Raw genomic sequence first — 16,699 nt, forward strand, 5'->3', positions numbered from 1 at the left:
ATGATGTGCCCACAGCCACACAGCTGTTACAAAGCAGAGCTGAAATTTGTCTCTTTATTTTGGCTCTAAGGTCCACACTATTTTCACTATGCCATGAGCAGAAGCAAGTAACTACAACAGGGCTTCTGCCTCCAAGCCTGCACAGCAGGGTGGAGAGGACAGAGATCTGTGATTTACTGTGACACCGTGCGGGGTGTGCTACCGGGGAGTGTGTAAGGAGCTCTGCAGTCTCTCCTCTGGAGATTTCAGTAATGGCTTCAAAGAGAAAGTGGCACTTGAGATGGCTACTGGAGGATAGTATAAATGTGCCAAGTTTGAATGAAGAGAATTGCCTTCTGGGCAAAGGGGGAAGAATCTGTGAAGAAACGGCGGGGAGATGGACCACCCAAATAACCCCTTACAGAGCGTTGCGGGGCGTCTGCAGGATGCAGCCGTGTGATGTTGGAATGCTCTGGGGGTCCGCCGCAGAAAGCTGCCATTGGCCAGCGGCTACAACTCCTCACGCACCGCTACCAGGCTGGCCTGGGAGGTCTTTCCTCTCCCCGGGGCATGATGCTGGTACCCAGGACCTCTTTCCACACTCCTGCACTCTATAACCCCTTCCCAATCTGCTCCAAGTTTGTATTCTGCTTGTCTCAGGAAAGAGCAGTTTCAGCGAGACTTGACTGTGACCCAAACCGAGGCGAGGGCAGTGGGGACAGTGAGGAGGACGGGATGGCACGAGAGTCCTTTGCAGGACAGAGTCAGCCAGATCAAGTGTAGTGGGGATGAGGGAGGACACCCGGGCTTACAGCTTAGTCACCGGGTGGAGAATGACACTGAAAGCCTCACAGAGATGTGTGCTTGGCCGGGAAGGTACCGGGGTTGCTTTGGGACGTGCTGCGTTTCCAGGGCTTGTGAAACATTCAGGTGGAAATGTGAAGCAAGCAGTCAGACGTATGGATCCGGGAATTAGGAGAGACAGGGACATGAAAGAGACAGTAACTGAAGCTGTCAGAATCACAGCAGGGCAGGAGGGGGTCAAGCAGAAGCTGTGGGAAGGAATGGGGTCTCCAAGAAGGCAGACATTTAGAGACTTAGTGGAGGTTGTCCAGAGACCTGCCCATGCCTGGAGACGCATCCAAATAAAGCGCCAGCCCCCCTAAGCCCAACCCATACGGGCTGGTGTGAACTGCTGGGAAACGGGTTCCATACGGATTCCTTAGGCCACCGCTAGGAGCAGCCTTGGGCTACTGCGTAGGTGACAAGGACACTCCAGAGCCTAGCAGTTAGGAGCATAGATTTAACGGACCCAAGACCTCCAGTTCCAATCCCAGATCCACTACTAAGAGCTGCGTGTCCTTGGACACCAGATTCCTCCCCTGTACCATGGGAGCAGCAACCCTCCCACTTCCTGGGGCGTCCTGAGGGTCAGGGCCACTGAGGAAATTCGCCCAAAGGGCTGAGCACCAACTGTGGCGACAGCCACAGTTGGTATAATGGCCAAGGGTCTGTGTGGAAGCCCCCGGACTGGCTGAGCCGGCAAAGGGCAGGACCAGACGTTAATCCTAACATTTGACTTCTTGTCCCTGGCTCAGCTCGGCTAACATTCAAGGGTGCTGATAGGCTCAGTTCTTGTCGGCAGAGCCAAAGACAATTTCAAGAACAAAATGTACGATGGGGTCAAGATCACAAAAGCACTGCCTTGTGGGAACAGGGCAGAGAATCCCAGTGCCATCAGTGGTCTTGTCCAAATAATGCTGAAGGAAGGTGATCAAAAGGACAGATTGTGCCAGGCATGAAATCAACAGGAAAGCCTTCCAGAATAATCTATGGCCAGGTTATTCTCATCGCCCTTTCTCCCTGGTGTTATGAATTTGCTTTTGAAACAACGGTAGTGGCATAACTGGAATCCATCTTGTGTGATTTTTTTCCTCAGATGTTGTAGAATTAGCTCGGTTTATTTTCAAAGAGCATAACCCAATGCCAGCGTAAAGGTGGTGGCTGGAATTGCTTTCCTGTCCCTGGGCAGAGTGGGTGGGTGTCATTTGCTGATTCATTATTCTCTCAGCGGGCTCCTTTGTTTCAAAAGCTACCTGGAATTATTACAGCAATAGAACTCTAAACCAAAGTAAGCTTTGCATAAAAAGGCATTTGACTTAAGGGAAAACATATAACACTGATTAAAAGTGACCCTGATAGCAGATTTGATTAGGAGATCACATCTAAATGGGAGCCGGTTCTAAGAAACTGGACGCATCCGGCTTGACCAAGGCCCGCACTGCCCTGTGCAGGGGCTCGTACTGATTAGGAGCCTGAACTTCATGGGCAGAAGCCATGAGCACGCAGAGGACCAAATCAGGCAAAGGTGGTAAAGCTGAGATTGCTCCAAGTCGCAGGCACTGAGAATCTGATTTTAGAAACCACCACCAGCGCTTGGTGGACTGGGTGCTTTTGTTGGGAGTCAGTAATTGAATTTTCTGGATGTTTTGACCAGTATGTAACTTTGTGAAGCCGATTACACAGCAGAACACAATTTTTAGTCTGACTTGAAAAGCATTACCTTCTGCTGTGTGATTAGAAAATGTACAGAGGCCGCCCTTCTAACTGCACTTGATTTGGGGGAGAGGAAAGAAAGAAAAAAAAAAAACCCTACCTTGCTATTCCATGTAACCTAGTAAGATTCATTTAGATTCTATGCAGATCATTTAATAACAGATTTTGTAAAACCTTAACATAAGGAGCCACCATAAAATGTATTATCTTTTATTACCCATACAGAGAATGACATTTTCAGTGGTAATAAATCGAAACCCAAGGAAAGCTATTTGCTTTCAGAGAGTGCTTGGCGAACAACAGGAACCCCGGTTTCCCGAGTTTACGCTGTGGTAGGTATGGTCCCCCGGGGTCGCCTGAGACACCTCCCTGCTGGGTTGGCTGAGGCTCAGCTAAGCACATTCTCCTGTCCCCTCCTTTTGGAAAGGTCACTTCCTTCCCAACTTCATGCTGAGAATGCAGTTGCCCACCTTTATTGTTCCCCCGTGCACCCTATATGCCTCAGCAGGTGTGATGAGCCCAGGCCTGAGCCCAGGCTTGGGGCCGGTCACGGGGCCCCTGCCGTGATGTGGAGGACAGCCTGACCCACCAGCACCAGAGCGTGCCAAGGCTCCCTCGGTGTGGACCCCTCTCCAAAGGGAAGGGCTTTCCCCGCTTGTTCCTGGAAAGCCAGAGCCCCGTCACCCTACCCTACTCCGCATGACCTGGCCTTCTAGAGACCAGCTTAGCCTGACCGACCTTGCCCAGGCTGCGCCCTTGGACCAGTATCCTCTGCAACCCATAATAGTAGCCCTGAGGCCAGGTTTTCCATGTAGTGACCAGCCTGACCGTCCCTTGAGTTATTCATTTGTTAAACATTAACAGAGAGCGTCAGATGCTAAAACAGCTCTACGATTCTTTTTCCCCAGGTGTTTTAGAATTAGTTCCATTCATTTTCAAAGAGTACAAACTAGGGGCCACATAAAGGCAGTGTGTATGGTCCCAGTGTCAGCAGGCCGGGCACTGGGTATACAGCAGGAATACGTCTGAGACGGGGTCCTTGCCCCCATCGAGGGCTATAAAGAATGCTCAGAAAGTTACTAACATAGTGGAAACCACGTCCATGGAAGAGAAGGAAGGTTCCCCAGTAGACTGATTTGGGATTCACCACTTTGTAGGTGGGAGGAAATTCATCTTCTTTCTAGATGGACCTTGTGGGAAATTTCTGGTTGACATTAAACTTCAAAGGTTGAAGGGGAAATATTTTCCAGAGGAAAGACAGTGGATGCTATTCTGAGAAGGTGGGGGGCAGTCCTGGGGAGCAGGCAGCTGGGAGTGGAATGAAGGTGGTAGCTGGTGACATCGCGCCCCACACGGAGCTGGGGGTGCTGGGGGTGGGGGTAAGCATCTCGACTCGCAGGGGCGCTCGGTGGGCACTCTCCAGAGATGGCACATTCGTTTCCTGTGGCTGCAGAAACAAATGACCACAAAATCTGTGGCTTAGAACAACACACATTTATTTTCTTACAGTTCTGGAATCAAGTCCAAAATGAGTTTCACAAATCAAGGTGTCAGCAGGGTGGCGCCTTCTGGAAGCTCTAGGGCAGAATTCCTCCCCGTGCCTTCCCACCTTTCCTGAGGCTCATGACCTCTCATCTGTCTCTAAGGCAGTGGTGTAACTTCTCCAACACCCACGCCCCGCCTTACTCCATTTGATGCACTTCCTCTGACTGTGACCCTCCTGCCTCCCACTTACGCCCTCTGTGAGTGCCTTGAAGATGGGGCTGGACTAGCATTAGCTCTAAGGCGCTTTCAAGAGCCAGAAGGGTGTGTTCCCTTCACCTCGCAAACCTCGTCTCCAGCTGCAGCCGTGGCCTGTCTCAACTGGCCGCCTCTGTGCTGGTCCCCGGGCTCTCCTTCCCTCTCTGAGTCCTCTGCCCTCATACCCGTCCTTCAGGGCTCAGCTCCATCCTGTGTCAAAGCCCTTAAATGCCAGGGCCACCCTCCTAGCTGCACTACTCACATCTGGTCCTGTTGAGTGGAGCCACTTATACATGTTCTAGCTTCAGTAAAGCTGTGAGTTCACTGAAGTAGGGAATATATTTTCTACTTCTTCTTGTTTCCACAGCATCCTAACCGGAATCAGAATAAGCCTTCAGCTCTTAGCATATTCAACTCTTATTGAATTTGATGGTGTTTGAGGAGTGATGGTCTCCCAACTTCTCCCATAGAAATTTACTTCCTCATCAAGACCACACTTGTGATCCTGTAAGATGATCTCTTGCAGGAAGGTCTCCTTGGTGCCCCACTGATGTTTGGGTTAAGTGGCCCCCCGTTGTAATGCCACAGTACTCTGTTTAGTTCCATCTCCCAGTGAAATTATATTGGGAATTGTCTAGCACTAAATTTGGCTCCCTTACTAGTTGCTACTACCTAGCACAATGCCTAATGCATAGTAAGTGCTCAATAAATGTTTGGTAAATTAAATAACCTCTCTGTAGTCTTCCCGAGCACCCCATGTTCTGACCCCGTTCTCATAGGCCTTAATTACTATGCTTCTGATAACACTTACCTCATCATACCTTACACATTTGCCTTTTGTTCATTTATCTAGAATATAAACACACGAAAAGCAGGGTCCATACTATTCATCACATCCTAACAGAGTTACTTGAACCTAGTAAATGCTGTATAAATGTTTCGGTAGAATCAACCTGAATGTCAAATACTTACCGCTGGGGGTCTGAAGGGGGTGATTTTTCCAGATATGCTGTGAACGCCATTGCCAGTTTATTTAACTCCTCAGTAACACCAGAAGATGTACACTTTGCCTAGAAATGTTTTATTTGATTTTGGTGTCCCTCAGCCTGAAATCTATCACTTAGGTAATTCCAACTGCATATGTCTAAGAGGCAGTGTTTATTTCCCCTGGTGCTTCCCCTCCCTGCTGGCTTTGTCAGCAACCAGTAAATCTAGGAAAACGAGCTCTGCCGTCTCCTTACCCACCAGACCACAGCCGGGCATGGAGGTACAGCAGACAAGAGCCCAGATGGGAACATCTGCATTATCACTGAGAAGCAAGGTGGAAGGAGGCCCAAAGACAAACACAAGTCAAACCCAGCCCGCCCTACTGTGTGGGAAGGTGAAAGTAAGTCCCTCAGTCTGCAGTGGGAAAAGGGTACATTTTTCAAGAGAGTGTATGTGGTTCCTGCTGGATTTATGGACCACCTATCCCCAGTGCCATGTGGCCAGAGTGGATAAATCAGACTCCAGACAGACAACAACTCGTTCTGCTTCACGTAATGTTTTCACCAATCTGCTTGCTGTATTTATAGACCAGGCTACTTGGAGAAGAATACAGTCTCTGGTTGGGTGCCAGATTGCAAAGAGTCTTGCTTTGCTCATCCCACCTGAGCAAAGCTAATGAGTAAATACATACATGAATTACATTATATATTTGCTATAAATCTTGTGTTAATATTTCTCATTAACCATACCTTAAATGTTAGACAAAAGGGATTTGTTTAAAATGACTTCTTGCAGATTTCCTTGATGCCTAAAGCACAGTTTATAAGGTGGACCAGCTCTTCCTGGCTCACGATAATTGACAGTGTTTGCAGCAGTTCCTTCCAGCCCTCTATTCATGAGGGATGTGCTCCAAGACCCCCAGTGGATACTGAGAACCACAGATAGTACCAAAGCCTATATATGCTATGTTTTTTTCCTATACATACTTACCTATGATAAAGTTTAATGTATAAATTAGGCACAGAAGGGATTGACTATAACTAATAATAAAATAGAATGATGATAGCAATATAGTGTAGTAAAAGTTCTGTGAATGTGCACACTTACTCTCTTCCACTCTCTCTCAAAATATCTTATTGTCCTGTACTTACCCATCTTCTCGTGATGATGGGAGATGACACAATGCCTATGTGATGAGATGCAGGGAAGGAATGACATAGGCATCATGATGTAGCATAGGCTACTAGTGACCTTCCGACCATACTTCAGAAGAGAGATTATCTGCTTCTGGACCATGATTGACCATGGATAACTGAAACTGTGGAAAGCCAAACCATGACTAAGGGGGGGGGTCTGCTTTATCACTTTCCATCTGTACATTCAATGACATCATGTTAGTAATCGAAATGGTAATTGAAGTGTTCCATGGTAGGAGTAATTAAACCACCAAAATTGGTAAATACTGCATAGCAGGAGAATCTGTCAAACATTTAAGACACCCCACCTGATCTAATTCATTATTTTATAAAACCATATCTATATCTGACTAGTTACTGTATAACTACAATGTTCCAGGTGCTGAATTAATAGCTGGGAGATAAAGCTCTAAAAGGCAAGGTCCCTGAACCATGGAGCTCAAATGGTCAGATAAAGATAGCCAGTAAACCAGTAATCAACAAGAATATTACGAGACTGTGTTAAGTGCAGAGGGGAAAGTGTATTAGTTTCTTATTGCTGCATAACAAATTACCCCAAAACTTAGTGACTTAAAACAGTTGATATTTACTATCCCACAGTTTATGTGTTCAGGAGGCTGGACATGGTTCAGCTGTGCCCTCCTCTTAATGGGTCACACAAAGCTTCAATCCACATTTGTCCACTATCCACAGTGTCATCAGAAGGTTTGACTGGGGGAGAATCCCCTTCCAGGCTCATTCAGCAATTGTTGCCAGAATTTGATTCCTTTTCGCTATTCCTGGAGGCCACCCTCCATTTCTTGCCACATCTTCAGACTTTCCAAAGGTTCTACTACATAATAACAGCAGCTACCCATTGAGCATTTATATATGCCAGGCTCTGTGCTTAGCACTTTATATTACCTACTTTAATCCTCATTTCCCCTGGAAGGATTACTATTCTCTCCATTATACAGGAGAGGAAACTGAGGCAATAAGCACCTAAGTCACTTGGCCAGGACCACCCACCTACTAAGTGGTGGAGCCGCTCCCAAATGTCAGCCACCCTGTCTATGCAACAAGGTCCCAGCCTTTATGAAGCTTCAGTGCAGTGAAGAATGACCATCCGCAAATGAGCAGGACATCGCCTGGGAGAAGCCAGAGAGGTGGAAATGCCAAAAGGAAGAAACAGTGGGGTACAGGGAGAAGAAACCCAGTCTGGACAAAGTGTAAAGAGAGACGTGGAGACTGGATAAAGACGAGGCAAGAGGCGGATGAGTTAGTGGCAGAACCTTTTGCTATGTAACATTTCCTCGTTGAGTTCCCCCCACAGCTACCATTATGCTTGTTATTAGTGATAAATGTTCTGTTAAATGCATACTCATACGGAAGCCACTGCAGCAGTGTGAAACATCAAGGGCCCACTGATTGATGATACGCCATAGATAATGACACGGCTTGATTCTTTTTTTCAAAATGAAATGTTTGGTTTTCAAATCAGCGTGATCGGTGAACGTGACCTGTGTCTGTGGAGATACCCCTGAGGCCTTTTTCTCCAGACACACCATCTTCCTTTTGTTTCCAGGGTATATATTAACGTGTAGCTAGCAGACACCCAGGAGGAGATAGCAAATGCAATAGAAATGCATGACTGCAGAACTCTAAGAGAGCAGCTTGACTCTCTTAGATACGTCTTACAGATCAGATAGCTTAAAATAAAATCAGAGCAGCCAATTTAATTTTCCCAGTTTTGACACAGTGCATTTCTTGGTCAAAATAAAATCCTATCTCCTTGAGCAAGAGCTCCCTGTAGTATAAGCCATTCCCTGAGAATAAATGACTCTGGTTTGGAAATGCCACTGATATGCTCAGACCTTTGAGATATAATTTAGTTCAGGGAAACAGTAATATATCATCATTATCAATAATGAAAGTAAATCGCCCACCTTGTGTGCTGCATACCAGCTAGGTGTTGGGGTCAAAGGCATGGTCCTTGCCCTTGAAAACTTTGACACCCACTTAGGGAGATGGTAAATGGGCATTCAAAATCAAACCAAACAGGAAACACAGCGTCTGTGTTAGCCAGGGTAGGTTAAACACTGTTATAAACTTCCCTTAACCTAAAGAATCACTTGTTCCTTGTTCATGTCACAGTCTACAGCAGGTCAGCGAAGGGGCTCTGCTCCACATAGTCATTTGGGGATCCAGGCTTCTTCTTTTGGGGGCAATACAAACCATGGAAGAGTATGTGGGTGGGGGGGAGGCCATGCCAGTACCTCACTTGTGCCCAGGTTCTGTTGACCAGCCTCATCACACAAGTGCATCCTGCAGTGCAGCTGCAACAAGCCCAGAGTTAGAAGATTAGGATCTGGTGAGCAAGTAACATCGGCTTCACCACAGGTTCCTCCGGTTGCAAGCAGCTGAAACTAGTTGTGGCCAGAAGGAATCTCCTGGACGAATGCTGGGCTGTATCACAGAATCCGAGAGGTGAAGTCAGGAGCCGGGACAGCCCGATCTCTGCGGCAGCGCCTGCGTCTTCCCGTTAGAGCGGTGCCTTCCGCCTCGGCCGGGAGGGCCTTCATCGGAGCTGATCGCTCCCGTCTCCCCTCTGAGCCTGGAACTCAGAGAGAAATAAACACAAGGGTCAGGTGAGATTCTTGCCACAGAGAGTGTAGCCTGGCCTTGCGAGGGCAGTGGGGTGCCCCACCCCTCCTCAGGTCACTCACCAAGTGGCAGAGCAGCCGGACGGGCATGGGCAGAGAGCAGCTCCGGGGTGGCATGCTTCCTGCCAAAACATTCAACAAGGCCAAAACCCCTCCACGGGGCCCAGGAGAGAGGCAAGAGGGTTTGCCCCACATTCTGTCCCCACGCAGCCTGGTTCCACATTTCACATTCCCAGAATCGGATCATCCCAGCTGGGGCTAGGGAGCTAGTGAAGGGAGACAAACCTGGCATGGCCGCCGGGGCCTGTTGCTCTGCGTCGGTGGCTCTTACTAGAGAACAGGGCTGCTCGGCCTGCCTAGGTGTCTTTTCCAGCAGGGTAACAAAGGCAAAGTGACTTCTAGGAGGTGCAAAACGGGGTGTGTAGCGGTGTGTGTGTTTTAAGTAAGAGTAACTACCAGAGCTAGGATTTGCAGGAGGGCCCCCTGGTAGGGTCCCCTGCCCCCCACCCACCCCGGAGCAGACTCCGCGGGGGCAGGAAGCAGGTCCAGGGGAGGAGAAGGGGTCCCAGGTGTGCAGGAGGGAGGGGCTCGTGGGCACTTTCTCCAGGTCTCTTGCATTTCAAGGGCAGTAGCTTTTATGTTGTTGTTTGGTTTTTGTTACTGTTATCACTGTGGACGCAGTAATGTTTATTACAGAAAAATCCCACAACACTGATAGGTCAGTGGACTTTTTAGAGTTGCTTTTAAAGGTGCAAACTGGGAAAGAACTCAAACAAACAGGGAATTATTGGGTAGATTAAATGGGTCCATAGAGTGGATTGTTCTACGGCTGTTCAAATGAATAGACGGATCTGTAAGCCCTGAGGGTGGTGATACCGTGAAACAAACTGTACGACTATGTGAATGGTAATCGTGTGTTAAAATATATGTGTATGTAAAGTGTATGTCTGTGTGTGTGTGTGTGTGTGTGTGTGTGTGTGTGTAAGGAAAGGAGGGAGACAGCAGACTGCTAATGTTTACCTCTAGGGGATGAGGTTGGGGAGGGTGGGGACAATCCCTACTTTCCACTTTAGAAATGACTGTATCATTTCTATTTTCCTTACAATAATTAGATATTTCTTCAATAATAAAAACTTTCTATGGTAGCTTCAAGTTTGACAGAAAATCGAGAGTTTGGGAACATCTCACCCCAAACCTTACAATTTGTCTGCTTAATAGTCTAATTGATTTTCTATGAGGTTAATCAATCTATTTCCCATTGCAGTCTTAAGGTTTTATTTACTTCGGGAGATGGGAATTGGCTGGTTCTTTTTAAAAATTATTTATAGAATTACTGAAACTCACTGAGTTAAGCCAACGTGTCCTTCCAGGGTGCTGTCAGAAGAATCTATGCATGACTGTAGAGAAAATGAAAGTTCCTGTGGCCAGGATTCTCCCCTGACCCTGGTCAGCCTGCTCACTACACACGCATGGGCACACTTTATTACTGACTCTATATAAGGAGCTCCACCCAGGGCTCTGGGCTGCAGGGCTGCAGGTGAGCAGAGGCGGGAGTGGCAGCAGTGCTGAGGACAGAGACTGAGATGGCTGTGGGGGTGAAGGGCCCCAGAGGCAGAGACCGGCTTGCTGCATGCAGACTTGCTCTGCGTGGGCAGGATTCTAGTGACTGACCTGCCACCATGGGAATAGAGTTGGGTACAAACCCTTTCACACCAAGAACATTCCATTGTCATTTTTCGGTCTCACCGAATCAAGAGTGACCTTGCCTGGGGCTGGAACCTACTGGTGAGACAATGACTCTGCTTAGCTACGACTCTGCTCCATTGCAGTCACATGTGCACAGGCCTGTCCCTGGCCCTAGACTCCTCTGAATGCTTTGAAGAAAGAGACCCTGTTTTCCCATCCCCATCTCCCCAGCACCCAGCACAATATTTAGACTAAATGTTCAATAACTTCTGATTCAATCGATGCACAAACTAATGGAAGAAAAATTAAAATAACTTTCTCTGGTCCAAAAAAAATGTTTCTGTGAAGGGGAAAAATTTTAAAGGAAAATAATATATTCATGAAATGATTGGAATGTTGTTGTGAAGAGCCTGTTATGATACTATAGTATGATAAATAATTCTTACACTTTCTTGCAAATAACCAGACAGTTGATCATAGTATTAGTTGCAGTATTAATCAAAACTCCCTTGTTGCTACTCACAGACATTTAATTTAAATGTCTTAAGGAAAGGAGAAATTCATTAGCTCATAGAACTCAAAATCTGAGGGGTGAATTCCAGCTTCAAGGATGACTATTAAATGGCTCAACTGAGGTTAAAAGAACTCCATCTCAGACTGATGAGAATTAGGCTTGGGGTGGATTAATGATTGTGCATCGAGTCCCCTGTACAGAATTTTATTGTTGTTAACTGTTAACAACCATTTGATCAATAAACATGAGAGATGCCCTCTCACAAAAAAAAAAAAAAAAAAAGAACTCCATCTCAACCTCTCGATTTTTTGCTGCCTTCTCTCCTGGGCTGGCTTTCTCAGTGTGGTTGTAAATGGCCATTACCAACCCCAGATTTCTGTCCTGCCACCTTCAAGTCCAACAGAAAGAGAACTTCTGTCACCTGAGGGTTCTAAAAGAAATGTGTCCTGGAATTGGGTCTCAGTCCCAGGTGGCCCAACTTGGGTGACATGCTCCTCACGTGGCCATGGGAATGGGAGGTCCTGATTGTCCAGTCCTCAGCCACATGACCATCCCTAGATCAGGGATAGAGTCAGCCTTTCCTGGACTCCATCAGGGAGTGAGGAAAGGGGGATGCCCCCAAAGGAACTGAAACGCAGGTGCCAGAGGAAGAGGGAAGGGACCTGGGAAGGTGAAGCTGTATTAATACGCTGTGTCAGTGCTTGAAGCTGCCCTGTGGTGTGTGACCGTGGCAACCTGCACTGCGAATTGGGGAAGAGCAAGTGCTGTGGAGTTTGCCTCCTTGTTAGGTAGCTATCCTAGAATATCCTAGAAACTATCTTGGGTTTGCTTCATGGAGTAAGACCGCCTATTCTTCAGGGACAGGCAATGCGTGGGACCATAAGCCAACCATTCTAGCAGAACTGATGTGAAAATTGGTAAGGTTGCCTAGGTAAGCAATACTGAAATATGAGTATAGAGCCTTAAAATATCCATACTCTGTGACCTAATAATTCCATTTCTTGAAATCTATCATTCAAGAAACAAAAAGTCAAAATATATCAAAAGCTTCCTGACTAAAGATGTTCATTGCAGTGTTATTTAAAATTGTCAAAAATTTCAAAAGATTAGAAATGACCTAAAGTCCTAATAACAGATGAAGCAGATTATAAATTATGTATACAATTCTATTTTATGCAACTGTTAAGATAATGTCAAAGAATTCTGTTGGTGAATGATATTACATGGAGGAAATGATAGTAAGTTTACCGTGATCTCTACAATATCAGGGAAAAAATCCACATAATTTCTTATTCTTATGAGTACATGCTGCCAAAAATATGCAATGGTTTACAAAAGCAAAAATGCTATGTAAAACATTGGACCTAGCTGTGGTTAGTAAATCCAGAGACCCTAGGGAGAGATGTTTGAAGACGGGCCAATTACTGGTTTCGTATGGTTTAGCTGCAGAATTTATGGCAAACAGGAAATCCTATCCAACTTGTCAATTAGGATAAGTAGAAAGTCACTTACATGAGGCTGATGATTTTCCAGCTTCAGCCTGAGAGCAGATAGCATTTAGACCAACCACCTTTAGAGGGAGGTGCCAACCAAACCAAGTAGAACCAGAATTAGTCAGAGCTGGGTTGGGTGTTAAATTCTATTTGCATTTCACAGTTAGAGAATTGTTTGACTTTCAATCCTGGTGGAGCTCATTTCACAGCTCAGACATATGTCAGATCACTACATTGGATCTTAGACTTCCACAGTGTCAATCTATCTCAGTAAAGCTGGGGGAAGCACGGTGGCTCTGTGCAAGGAGTCCATCAGCATTCTACTCGTCCTCTTGAACAGATGACTTTAGAGCCTTCCAAACCAGCCAGCAAAAATACTAGTCCTTAAGCTAGTAGCTCAGGAGCTCTTAGTTAGGAAACAATCAATTGAATGTGCCCTCGGGAGCAAACGGCTAACCATCCTTTAAAAATCACTTACAGTTTTGGAAACAGCATGCAGCTATTAAAAGGTAGCATGTAACCTTTCAGCTCTAGTTGGGAATTATAGATCCCCATTCTGTTTATGTTCCTGCCTCCCATGACAGTTCTTAATAATTGGTTGGTATAAGCAGTGGTCTTTGAAGTAGTCATACTGGTAGGACTTTATTTTTGTTATGAAGGTGGTCCAACTTGAGCTCTCTGTAGGAGAGATTAAGAAATCAATCCAAACTGCCTCAGCAAACAAGGAAAAGTAATGCCCTATGTAGCTGGAAAGTGTGTGGGCAGGCCTGACTCGGGGCGTGGCATGATGATGTGGTCCAGTGAAATCTATGAGGATATTTCTTTTTCTCCAGGGTTCAAGTTTAATTCTACCAGTAGATGGGGTTCCTTCTCAGAAGGACTTCCCCACCTCACCCCTCCAGTGGTGTGAGATGGCTCATCTAGCCCCCAGGCTAAATGCTTCCAGGTTCACACTGCAGTCCATCAGAACTTCCCTCGCCCAACTGCAGGACCCAGGTGCTGCTCCCGGGCCAGGCAGTGAGTCCCTGGCATGGCACATACGTACCGCTTCACCAGACCAGGGCCCATTTCAGAAGCTGGCCAGGCAGATGGTGGAGGAAGGCAATCCAACCCAAATAGGCAGAGAAGTCCCCAGAGGAAAGGGAGGTGCTGCCTCACCAGAAAAACGGGCTAACACAGAAGGCAATTTAAATGCCGGGCCTGCCATTTACCAGCCCTTGTACTTATCTTCATTTTGGGGCCTGGGCCACGTGATTAGCTGTTTTGAGCATTTAGACATGGTAGCAGAGTATCCATCATTCAAATGGAAAACATGTATGCTAAGAGAGACAGCAGTGCAATATTACTTGTGTTACATCAACCAGATCATGGATTAAAATGCATCTTCTAAATTTAATACTAAAATGACTAAACATTACATGAGAGAAGCACAGTACAAGTGACTCTAAACCTCAGCTGGCATTTTTTTTCACCTGTAAAATGGGAACAATAAATGTGGCTTAACACGTTCGTTGGGAAGATCAAGTACAATGAACAGTAACCCAATGCTTGTCCATCAGATTGTTCAGTATACATGAGTTCCTAAGGCTGCCATCTTTTATCCTAATCTCTGAAACATCCTGGAATATATCAAAAGTCCCCTTAATAAGGACAGAAAATAGATTCCAGCCCTATAGCCAATGCCCATCTCTGAATACTGACTGTCTGTGTTGGAGGGACTTGGAAGGCACATGTGTACATAGTAGGTAGAAGGGGCTGTGATGGATTTAAGGTGCCTGCTTTAGAGGTTGGAGGGCATAGAGGCAACCCAACCAGCCTCCGGTCCAAAGCGATTACCCAAATCTGAATGCAGTCTTCTCTGTTGTGTTTTTGCCTTATAGACTCTGGAAAACCCCAAGTATGAACTGATCATTGAGGCTCAAGATATGGCTGGACTCGATGTCGGACTGACAGGGACCGCCACAGCGACGATCATGATCGATGACAAAAACGACCACTCGCCAAAATTCACCAAGAAAGAGGTGAGTCCCCGCTGAGCACCGCGCTGCAGCCACAGCCGTGGAGGCTGGCTGACGCTAATGCCGGGTGCCACAGCCCCTGCTGGCTCCCTGCGTGCGGAATCAGAACACTGCTTTGGGGAGAGAGGATGTTGTTTTGCCAGAATAGTCTTTTCATATTTTTATCTTTTTGTGTGTTTGAAGCTGAAAATACCAGAGCTCTGTGAGAACAAAAAGCATTGAATCTTATTAAAGTCCATACAAAAATAACTTCTAATGCCAAAGTGCCATTTTCATAGTTTTATCAGTGTTATTTAGTGCTGAATTACGTGCATCCCGTTGTGGTCTTAGCATAACAATAACTGTTTTTTTCAGCAAGTACAGATTGAGAGGCCAGACGGAGCAGCAGCGAGTAGGAAAAGCAGATTTTCTCTGCACTAACAAGATGGCCCAGGAGCTTATAAATAACAACCACGTTACCTTTCTAGGAGAGCCATTCATTATTCTTGGCTTCTGTGCTTTTATGATTATGAATCATGATTGCCGTTTTCCATTAATTCCAATGGAGCAATGTTTGGGGACAGTCTTAGGACACCAGTTTACATTCGGTCGCTGAATTTTATCCCAATTAGGAAGTCATTGCATCTGAGGAAATGTGCTGAGGTCCTGGTTTCCTTGGGTGTCAGGGCTGGGGTCAGGGACTGGATGGCACCTCCTGTGACCGAGACCACAGAATCGGCACTGAGGGTCCCAGCCCTTGGCAGAGCCTTCCACGCTGGGCTGTCGACCTTCGATCCATTGCCACATTTGACTTTGTGAAGGTTGGTTTCATTAACCATTTTTTGCCAGTGAGGAAGCTTATGTTTAGTTCGGTGAATCTAGGCAACTGCTCCACAGTCATAGGCGGAGTTAGTGAGAGAAATGGGAAGCGTCCACAGCTCCCTGCGAGCCCCGCTTTCTCGTGGGCGGTTGACGTTTCCCACCCTCCCAGGTCTGCAGAGAAAACACCTGTGTCCGCATTTGCGGTGGCCCCAGTCACTCCCTCGGCCCACCAGGTGGCCCTCTCAACCTGCTGGCCCCCAGGGGTCTCCCACCCAGCAGCCCCACATGACTCAGGCAGGAGGTGAGATCCCCCCCTTCCAGCGGTGGCCTGGGTCCTTAGGTTCCAACCTCACAACAGCCCAAGCCGAGGTAGTGATCCAGCCCCAACCCTTGCTTTCCCCCACCAGCATTCCTGGGCCAATGCAGAGAGCTCATTATTCCTGTGTTCTCTAAACGGTGGTTCCAAGAAGTCAGTTCCGCAAGTTACCCCATTGTGGGGCAGGGAGTGGCGGAAGACTTGGGGGTTGGATGCGGGGAACCCTGAGTTGAACGGTTGGGAAGATTTCCTTTACTCCAGCACTTCCGGGTGCCTTTGAAGTGCTCTGTGCTTCTGGAGGAGGGGTAGGTATGGGCTGCAGAGTCCCTCCTTCTTCTCTGGCCTGGGGATGTTTTTCCTGGACCACCTCTTCATGTCTCGCTGATCTGGCAGCCCACCGAACATTCCCTGGGGATATTGGTTCATCCGTAGAATTTCTTGTGAACCTATCTCCAAAAAAAAAGAACTCAAAACACATTTTAATATTCAGTATAGGCATGGTAATGAAAATCAAAATCAGATAACCCCAATCTAAAATAAGACGACCTATCAATGTTAGCAAGTGCATGAGATTAATGAGTCACATCAGTGGGGCCTTAGCTTAGCTCCTGTGACTCAGGAAAAACAGAAATGTGTGCCTAGTCATGGACTAAACACCGTGAATAGAGACTTTCATTGTTGTTAGTATCACTGACTTCAAGGAAAAATTTACCATCGACCTTAAAGTAAGAGACTGTGAGTAGCGTAAGGGAAAATGTGTTGTGCTCACCT

At 46.7% G+C, this 16,699-nt stretch overlaps 1 protein-coding gene across 3 annotated transcripts in view; it reads left to right on the forward strand.

Moving 5' to 3' along the window:
- Window positions 1-16,699, forward strand: part of CDH13 (cadherin 13) — a 1,152,846-nt gene that overhangs the window by 1,024,758 nt on the left and 111,389 nt on the right. For all 3 annotated transcript variants that reach the window (XM_057493261.1, XM_036909367.2, XM_057493262.1), the window contains exon 8: window positions 14,674-14,814. In XM_057493261.1, the coding sequence (XP_057349244.1) occupies window positions 14,674-14,814 (141 nt within the window). The remainder of the gene's footprint in view (window positions 1-14,673; window positions 14,815-16,699) is intronic.

Source organism: Manis pentadactyla, chromosome 15, assembly GCF_030020395.1.
Source record: "Manis pentadactyla isolate mManPen7 chromosome 15, mManPen7.hap1, whole genome shotgun sequence".
In the NCBI taxonomy this organism is placed as follows: domain Eukaryota; kingdom Metazoa; phylum Chordata; class Mammalia; order Pholidota; family Manidae; genus Manis; species Manis pentadactyla.